At 41.7% G+C, this 10,032-nt stretch overlaps 1 protein-coding gene across 1 annotated transcript; it reads right to left on the bottom strand.

Annotated features, from left to right (window-relative positions):
* Positions 1 to 5: 5 nt before the first annotated feature.
* Positions 6 to 3,608, bottom strand: LOC149838727 (protein AMEIOTIC 1-like). The gene is made up of 9 exons (XM_090008305.1): positions 3,533 to 3,608; positions 3,355 to 3,434; positions 3,059 to 3,161; positions 2,781 to 2,872; positions 1,770 to 2,371; positions 1,104 to 1,493; positions 850 to 976; positions 709 to 765; positions 6 to 509 (listed from the first exon to the last, which is right to left on the bottom strand). The coding sequence occupies exons 1-9, from the start codon at positions 3,606 to 3,608 to the stop codon at positions 6 to 8; spliced, it is 2,031 nt and encodes a 676-aa protein (XP_089864431.1).
* Between the last annotated feature and the right edge of the window lie 6,424 nt (positions 3,609 to 10,032).

Here is a 10,032-nt window from a genome sequence, read left to right as displayed (position 1 = left end):
GGCGGTCACATGCCATATGCAGAGGTTGGAGATGGGGTTGCGAATCCCAGCCATAGCCATGGCGGTGAAGGGTTCCGAGCGGCGCTGCTGTCAACCTCTCCCGCTCCTGCACTCTCCTGCACCACCGCTGCTGCAGTAGAGGCTCTGGTGCGAGCTAGCGGCTTGACTGGGGAGACTGGCTGGAGCGCGGTGGGGGAGTCTGCGGTGCAGGAGGACGCGGACGGGGGAGGGTGCGGCAGAAGCAGTATGTCCTCTGCGACCTGCGATGGTGACAGGCTGTTGGCAGTAGTACCCTTGCTCGCCATGCCCGGCCACAGGAACGTGCCCTCTGGCTTGCACATCCTGAACCCACTCGGCACGTGTGGGCCCTTGTGCTGTCGCTGCTGTTCCTCCTCTACCTTGTCTGCACCACCCAAGCTCCACTCGTCCGAGCCGTTGCCACCTTCCTCGCTACTCTTTCCCACGGCCTTCGCCGATTCCATCTGGTACAATATGTGCTTCATCTCCTCCTGTATAATGGAAGAGATTTTATCATACATTTGGGTTTCATGGTTTACCTTATATCACATTTTTATCATCTAAGAAGGATGAGAGATCTTGGTGTGTGTAATATGCCTAAGATATAAGACTGTTATCATTTGAAATGGCATATAAACGGATGAGAAAGTCAACAAGGTGCACCTGCATTGTGTTTAGTGAGGTCGATACCTCAACCAAGTGATTCTCGAGCTCTGTTTTCTTTCTCAACAAGCAATTCATCCCTTCCTGAAATGGAATTTACGTGTTTAAACATGAATTGAAGGATGGACATGAAAAGAAATATTTTGTTTTCATCTCTATGGTGTTCACCATTAAGTGGCTGCGAAGATCAGCTCCCTGAGGGCCCTCTATACTGAAGCCCAACGAGCCGGTTTCCCTCTCGCTCTTGGCTGCTGCGATTGAAGACGTCTCGGTTGAACGAAGACTGTCCACGTCTCTGTCACCAGGAGGCAGAAAAGTGCAAAGTCAGAAACATATTTTAGCAACCGTAAAGAGACTCCGTCAGTTTCGTGAAACAAACCAACGAAATGGTAATAGTACTGGACCGCAGCTCGAACTCGTACCTCCTGATCTTGGCGACCTCATCCCTGAGGTGGCTGAGCTCATGAGCCTGGTCAGTCGACGCGACCACCTGCTGCACCCGGTCGCCGGGCTTCCAATCGGGGGGAGGGATCCAGAAGGGGTCGTGTATCCCTGCCTCCTTCCTCTGCTGCACCAGGTTAGCCCCCTCCAGCCAGTACTCCATGGCACCCTCCGCGTTGTGCCTCCTCCTGAACCTCTCCCCGTTCCCTATCACCGTGTCGGTCATGTGCTTCAGCAGGTGGTCCAGCAGCCCCGTATCCCCTATGTGCTTCCTCGCCTCCTCCCTCAGCTGCGGCCTCAGGATCGGCTTCCCCAGCACGGCCCCCTTGGCGTGCATGATGTCCAGCAGCTTCAGTTGAGCTGCCTTGTACCTGTTTGAGTTATTGCATGGACCATATTAAAACTCAAGTCTCTCTCTCTCTGCATGGACCATATTAAAACTCAAGGCTCTCTCTCTCTCTCGTTATACAAGAGGGCCCTGCTCGTTAACGGCACGTGGTAGGCATCAACGTGCGCATGTCTTCCACTAGTGAGAGTGCATGCACGCGTTTAGATAGCGGTGCATTCGAACGTAACCAAGAGTCGACGTACGTTGGTCACGGGGGAAGCAAAAGAGAACCTTCACCATTCATTCATCAATAGCATACCTATTTGACGACCATCTACCCAGTATCTCCTTCTTCGCCACCTTGCTCGGACCCTCGTCTCCGGACGGGAAGCCATCTCTGCGCCTCTTCGACTCTCTCTTCTTCGTCGTGCCGCTATCCTCGCCGCTCTTCTTCTTGATGCCCTCTTTTTTTTCCGACGTCGATACCTTGTGCCGGCCGATGTACTGGACTTTCCGGCGAACCCCCCAAGCTAATAGAAATGCGGGCCTCGTCTCCGGGCAGCTTGAGCCGTTGCATGGGTCGCAGTCATTCTGTGCTTCGTTGGCTGATGGATTCGGTTCCGTGCAATTATGCGGCGACGCCCGTGTTGGGATGACGATGCGGAGCCCCGACCTTCTCGGCTTCAGCTCGCCGGAGAGCATCCAGAAGCTCTCCTGACGTCTCATCTGTACGTACTCGGCGGGCGGGATCAGACGACGGAGAACCTTTCCGGCAAGCTTTAAGCCCATAACGAACTGCTCGTCGAGTCGCGGGTGGTTGACGTTCGCATTCCCTTCCAACATGTTCTTTCCGAAGTAGTTCCTGAGTGAAAGAATGCTCGGAAATTTCACCGAGACGTTGAGCTCCGTCTTCTCCGATACCTGCGTTTCAGAGAGAGAGAGAGAGAGGGAGATATTAATGGGTTTCACGATGATGCTTGCCATAATTGCATAACTATTTTCTGATATTAAAATCTAAAAGTAAAACTAGTAGAACAATAAATTCGACACACCCAATCATTTAAATTAAAGAACAATGAAAACCCTAAATGCCCGAGCTAACACGAGAAATGGACTAATGATCTGCTCTCGGAAGGAGGAAAGAGTGGTAATGAAACCGACTGTGTTTAGAATAGCAATCTTTTTTTCTGATGGAATTTGAAATGAACATAAAAGCAGACGAGGTAATAGAGCAACCAGAGAGCCACCATGGATTTCTCCAACACCAACACGAAGAAGAAGAAGATGACCAACAAGCGAGATTAAATAAGAGCAAGAAACCATTCATTACCAGCACGACGCGGACGGCTTTAAGTTGGATCGGCGCCTTGGGAGGAAGCCGCCCATGATCGATCTCGTAGAGACATCCCTCCTTGATCGCCCCTACGAACACCATATCTCAACCCCCTCAGCTTAAACTCAAACAAACTACCACCAATCTCACCGAAAACAAAATACTGTCTGCCCACCATTGTTATGTACACACTAACCCAATTAACAATTGTTATAATAGCAGCAGGCTGGCAGATAGCCACAAAACTCAAAAGAGAGAAAACGACGTTCGTATACCATTGCACTCAGAGTTCGAGTTCTCGCCTTTGAGATGTCCAGCTACGGAGGGCCTTCCCACGTCGACGTCTCCCTTTTCACGCATGCCTGCGTACTCGTTGTCCTGCCACAATCACGAGAGAAACAACGTAAGAAAGAAACACCACACCACTCTCTCTCGATCGAGATAACTACCAACAACAATAGAAGACAGGAATAATCGGAAGCCTCCCCTCTTACAAGAGTGGTATGAGGCGGTACGGTAGGAAAGTGTGTCGTAGCTAAAAAAGGAAAAAAGAGGGGAAAAGCAATGTCACCGTCGAATCGTCCGCCGCACTCTCAGATTTGAAGGTGCCCTCCCCTCCCTGCAAATCTGAGTCCCATCCGGAGGCCCCTCCTGCAAAGAAAGCAACGCATCCTTTCGTTACCACAGAGAATTGATGAGGGTGTCGGGAAAATTCGAGTTTTTTTTTTCGGTGGGTAGAGAAGCTATACCGGAGTCCGACGTCTTCCCACGATTACTGCGTTCCGCAGAGCGGCTCTGCTCGTCGTGGTTATCAGCATCCGCCATTGTGGTCATCATGCGGCTGCAGGAGTGAGAGAGCAGATGAAAAGCAAAAAGAGTTTAAACTAAACGCCATTCTAGAATTGGAAGAAATGCTCAGGATGAAAATTAGTAAGAAAAAACGGAGTTGATGGAGAGTTTGGTTTATATGGATGCAGTCTGGGTTTTTTGAGAGGGAGATTCAAGAATTAGTCTCTTCTCTCAGACTAGTCTATCAAAGAACTAGACAGAAGGCATAGCTAAATTTAGGGTTTTGCATAGGCTGCTGGTCAATTTTTCTGATCTCAGATAGGTCCATAATGAGGTTTTATTTAAGCTTAGGATAGGTTTTTACTATTGATCATTGCACCACTTCAAAAGGAAACACTTACGGTATATGATTTGAAGATCAAAGTAGCTATCCTTCCTGCAATCTCCTACAAATTGGTGCAAGAAGGAAGATGGTCGTCAAGAAAAATCACCAACTTTGAAGTAGTGAAGAAAAAAGAGTAATCAAAGAGTAAAAACTTGCAGAAATCTGACCATGCAAATTAGAGCGAACAAGAGGAAGAAAAAAATGGCAACAATGCCAAACGGGGGATTAGTTTGCAATGTGCGAAAAAATCACACCTCAAGGAAGAAATAAGAAGATGAAAAACATAATTTTGTTTGTTTGATAAACAGTGAAGTTTTGTCTGAGAAGAACGTGAAGGCAATATTCCGAGAGGAGAAAAATAAGCAGAAAAGAAATGAAACTTGGGAAAATCAACGATTAGGGGTAAGAAAGGAAGGAAAACAAAAAAACAAGACGGCGGGATCTGCGGTACGCTTTCATCTGAACGAAATTTCTTGGAAATCGAAAATTAAGTACAGAACTTCACTGAAGACGGGACTATTAAAAGGAGAAAATATCTAATTTTCCATCCAAGAAACAAGACAAAATTAGAACGAAATATAAAAAACCCTAAAATTCCTTTTATTATGAGAAAAAATATGAAAATGAGCGATTTATATCCGGAGAATCTCTGCTGTTTGGAAGAACAATGAATTCCAAAAAGAATTTCTTTGAGAAATCCTCCGTTGCTGATATACATACCAATTGCCGTCGAAATTCAATTAGAATTTTAGAAATAGTTGGAAAAAGAACCATATCGTTTCAGAATTTTACATGAAAGAAATCCCTAAGTATGAAAATCTTGAGAATAGATGAAATCGACTTATTTAAATCTCAGACAAGAAAATGAATTGAAATCTCTAAAGAACTACTAAAGAGAATCGATATGAAAACAAAAGAATGGAAATATAAACAGAAAATACAGCAAAAAGATGCCTTGGTGTTATACCGAATCATTAGAAAAAACATTGCTTCTTCAGATTTGGTCTGAATTTCTTCAAAAAACAGGAAGACAAACGTTCTTTGCGACAAAAATATACCCCAGAAATTCATCTCAAACGACAAAAAAAGGAACAAAGAAAAAAAAATTCACAGCAAAAGCTTGAGATATATGAGGTCACTATTGATTAACAGGAAAAACCAAAAAAAAAAATCATCATTTTCAACGAAAGAAAGGATGAAAATTGCTGAAAAGAAATTACTTGATATCGATCGCATAAAAAACCAGATACACGCAATGTGTGTGTGTGTGTGTGTGTGAGAGAGAGAGAGAGAGAGAGAGAGAGAGAGAGCTGCTGAAACCAGAAAACTTACTGAACACCGAAAGCATCAAACCACTTTCTTCTCCTCTCGCAGAGAGAGAGAGAGAGAGAGAGAGAGAGAGTCTCTCAGAGGGAGGGAAGACTCCGATCTCAAATGACGAGAAAGAGAAAGGGTGCGGTGGTATTTATAACGGGGTTCGAACCTTCGACCTCAGGGTAATTGGAGAGGCCTTCGGCCAACGGCGCTATTCCTTCCCCCGTATGACGACGAGCCTCCGCTATCATTACCATATCCCAACTTGCGGTGACGTGGCCGTTCGTGGTAGGCCCACGCCCACGGAATAAATTTCTAAGTTCAAAAGTTTCCCCAATTCGAAACTGATTCACGGAATTGCCCTTGTTGGCAAAACTGGGCCGTGGCATTAGTGGTTATCGTGTAAATTTTTTGTGAAAACAGGGGTGCTGCTTGAGATCATTTGAGTTCGGGTAGCCAGTTTGTTACAAACGGAACGATTTGCCACGCCGACGCTTCTAGGCACGGAGTGATACTGTGTCAGACGGCTCTCCCTCGCACGTGAAATGGAGACGATCACTTCGCACGTGTGCGAGATTTGACACCGGCCATGTCTGGGTGGGACCAGGGCGTGGTGCTCCGGTGGGTCTGGGTTCGGGTTGGGCGTGTAGTCAGCGAAAGAGTAGGTTCGAGTCAATGCGAACAATAGGGTTTCATTGTGGTCCTTGGTCTGCATGGAGTTGACTGAGTGTAGTTTAGTGACAAGCGTGGGTCTGGTCTCAACCTTCAGGTTAATGATTTCCTTGCAGGTGCACGATGGGTTGGGTTGGGCCTGGCTCGGAGCTTGCATTGACAAATTGAGTGCCAATAATATGACCACTATGTTGGCTGGAGCTTATGCGAAAACATTGATCAGGTGGGCATTGACTTGATGGGGTTTGACCATTCCCATTCTCTAAAATGAGCCAAGAATTGAGTCTACCTGAATTGGTCACGGAGAGTTATATACGGGGTTGGTGAGGTAGTTTCGCGCTTGGTTCATGTTCTTTATGAGATTGCATGTGTTCAAGCGATCGGTTCGTTTATGTCTTGCCAAGTTGCAAGTGTGGCACGGCTCGAGCTCATGCAGCTTAGCCTGTAAGTTTCAGTAAGTTCATTTCAAACCTGTAAAGCTAACAAAACTTGATTTTAAGAGTTTTACACCCAATCGAATCGCCTGAGCGGCAGCGGACCTGGGGTTCGACTCCCATGTGCAGGTGCCTTTAACTGGTGGGCTCCGTAAGGGCTTGGCCGCTTGGGTGTCGTGACTCCATCCAGGGTTTACTTTTCAGGGGGCCGGGCCGATTAAGTAACCGGGCGGGTTCTAAGTGAGGGTTCTTCGTCATCATAAAAAAAAAACTTGATTTTTAGGAGTTTTAAGAGCTTGTAGTGACAGCGGTTCAGATTTGGGTTTGCAAATATCTCTTTAAATAAAACTTGCTAATATCATGGGTCCACAACATGTTAGGAAGACCCCACTAGTTATTATTCAATTGTACCACTCGGGTTTTGAACCTGCAACGTCCCACCACAGGGAGACGTGCACAGACAGCTCCTACCAACCACGCGGAGCCCCTGTTGGTGGATCCACAACAAGCTCATAATGAGCTTACCAACTGGTAATGAGCCAGAAAAACTAGTGAGTTCATGAGTTGCTTATGGGCTCCTTACAAGCTGAGCTAGCTCACTGATACGAAATGAGCTGACTAGCTCCATAGCTGAACTAAGCATTTCATTGTCCATATTTGGACAACCATGTCACAAGGACACGATTCGATATGAGTTCGAGACACGAACACCCACATTTTTTGAAAAACTAGGACATGATGACACAAACTTATCTTATTATTTAATTTACAAAATAATCTATTTTTTTGGAAATTTAATATATAAAAAGCCATTTATTGTTGAAAATCCAAATCCACCGGCTCTCTGAATCATTTCAGATAACACTGGTCAAAACCTCTCCGAGTGGGGAGCTCCTGATTGGACAATAAATAACCATGGGTGAGGGCCTTAGCCCACGAAGACCCCCATTAAGATTCGTCAAGGGTGACAAAAAGTGGAGTCGAACGCGGGACGTTTGGGATAGCCTGGTTCATCGCGCGTCCACTCTAGCCGTGTGGGCAAAGCTCGCGATGAGCCACTGTTCAAGAATGTTGGTGCGACCAAAAAACATAATACATGATATTTTCTTAAGAATTTCTTGAAAAACTAAAGCTTTTTATTGTATTGCAATATTTTCCCGCGTTGCGAATCAATACCACTGATATTTAGAAAAATGTTGTAAACGTAACCGATATAATTCAATTGCCATTATTTTGCTATTAAAATTGTTGCATTTTTAAAAGAACTATTTTGAAATTATCAAAGTTTCAACAAATTATCATGTGAAAATCCCATTAAATCTTTTTTTAGAATTTTTTTATATTGTTTTATATGTTTATTATCTGGTTTGATTTGTATTTTATATTTTTTCATGTCAATATTCCATGAGATTTTGAGGAAAAGTCAGATTTTTTAAACTATCATGAGATTTTTTACTGTGATGATTAATTGTTGAACTAGAAAATTAAGGGTCCTTTTACATTTTATATGTATAATATTTTTTTAAGTGTCAATATTCCACGAGATTTTTTAATATATAACGATATTTTTTAGCTGTTGAATTAGAAAATTACAGGTCTTTTAGTTTTCTTTTTTTCCATGCTCATGCAAATGTTAAGGCAATAAGGAACAAATGATTTATAAATGTGAGCTTGAAAATTAAGTCTTGCCATTTGTCATGTAGAGGTTTGTCAATTTTCCTTTTTTTAACCAAATTCCCCAACCTTTTTCATCAATGACCTGATGCTCATGCTTTTGTACAAGTGGCAGCGCCACATCGTAGGCTTCACTTTTACGCCACAATCTCATTCGTCCTACTGCTACAACTAAGGCTGTTAAATGAACTGAGCAGCTTGTGAATCAGGGGCTCATCATCAACTTGTTCGTGATCAATTCATATAGTTGATGCTTAATAATTATAATTTTTAAATGTTAAATAAATTCATTATACAAAACTTGTGGATCTTAAATCGGATTCGAACATGATCCGAAGTTCAAAAGTTTGATCCAAATAATATTTGAATCTGAATCTTTTATCAGATTTGAATATTGATCCAAACCCATATTCAAAAATAATATTGATCCTTCTTAAATCTTTTTTTCTGGAGGTGACACCCCCCGGGGCTTATAAATACCTCCTTTGGGGTGTTTTTTCTTTTAAGAACTCTTCTTCCCCCTCAAAACTTCTTCTCTCCTATTTTAAATACCCCAACCTCGTTCTCTTACCTATCTCTCCATCCTATTGACCTTAGACCCTTGTTAGGATATGTAATGTCTGTAAAAACTTCAGTTGTTTTCAGTTTGGTAGCAGAAGCCCTGCCTTTTTAAGACAAATTTGAGATCCCGCTACGAAAGCACTGCCAAAATCTTTGCTCACTATTGGAGGTTTTGAGAAAGCACAATGAAAGCACTGCCAAAATCGTCATACTCGGAGGTGGATTTGTGAAAGCATTGTAGAAGTGTTGCTCAAATTTCTAAAATAAGATATGTACTTGTAGAACTCATTTGGGCTTTTATATAGATTTTTAGAACCTCCTAGCTTTCTCCTAAACCTTTAGGATTTCTTTTACAGACTGAAATACAACAATTATGTCAAAATTTTGGTCTATTTATACTCTTATACAGGAGATGTGTTGTCAAAAATTTTAGAACAACTTTTGAATTTTTTATACTAAAATAAAGGTGGTTTTATAAAAAAATTTAGAATCTTTTCGATTTTCATACTAAAATAAGGCAGGTTTTGTCAATTTTTTTATATAGCTTTTGAAATTTTCATATTAAAATAGGAAAGGTTATGTCAAAACATTTTAAAATAATTTATTGAGTTTTTAATTTAAATAAGCTAGTTAATGATCAAATTCCAGTAAATTCATAGGCATTATTGCTAAAAAATAGAGCAAGTGCTATCTAAAATTTTAAAATAATTTTTGAAACTACAGTAAAAAATAGGGATAGTACTTCTTGATATTTCAAAAAATATCAAAATAGGTAAAAGAAATCTCAGAATGATTCGTATGAATTTATTTGAATTATTATTTAATTTTTAAAATTTCAGAATTTTAAACATACTTATGCATATTTATGGTTAATCCATGAGTGTTAATCTAGAACTCTAAATTTTTTCTGAAATAGATTCGTGATTGAAAACGCATAATATGATGTGTTGAGTTGTGTTGATACAAATGTTACATCATTTTTTATAATCATTTATGTTTAAATGATTTGAAATGCATATTGTGATGCATAAATATATGATGAAGTAAATGTATACTTCAACTATAAGTTCATGTTATTCGTATTATAAACATTATTATTTTTTTAAATGCATATTGATGCTATTGCACAATATAAATTTTTTTATGGGTATTAATCCAAAAAGTGCAACTTATTATAAATTTTGATCATGCTGCATTTATTGTAAAAATGACATACATTGCGAAAATAATTTTAGAGTGATAAAAAAATTGTATTAATAATGATTTAGAACTTGTCACATTGAGAAATTGTGGACGAGCGAGTCGGTCAAATTGAACGGTGTTTGCACCAATCCTGTAAAATTTTTAGTAGTCTCTGTGAGGAGTAATTCCCAACACCAGTTAGTCTGAACAATTTTTTCTATGAGGATGAAAATTCAAG

The sequence above is a fragment of the Nuphar pumila genome, chromosome 5 (genome assembly GCF_984573655.1).
Source record: "Nuphar pumila chromosome 5, dmNupPumi1.hap1.1, whole genome shotgun sequence".
NCBI lineage: Eukaryota > Viridiplantae > Streptophyta > Magnoliopsida > Nymphaeales > Nymphaeaceae > Nuphar > Nuphar pumila.
This window is presented reverse-complemented; position numbering and strand designations above follow the sequence as displayed.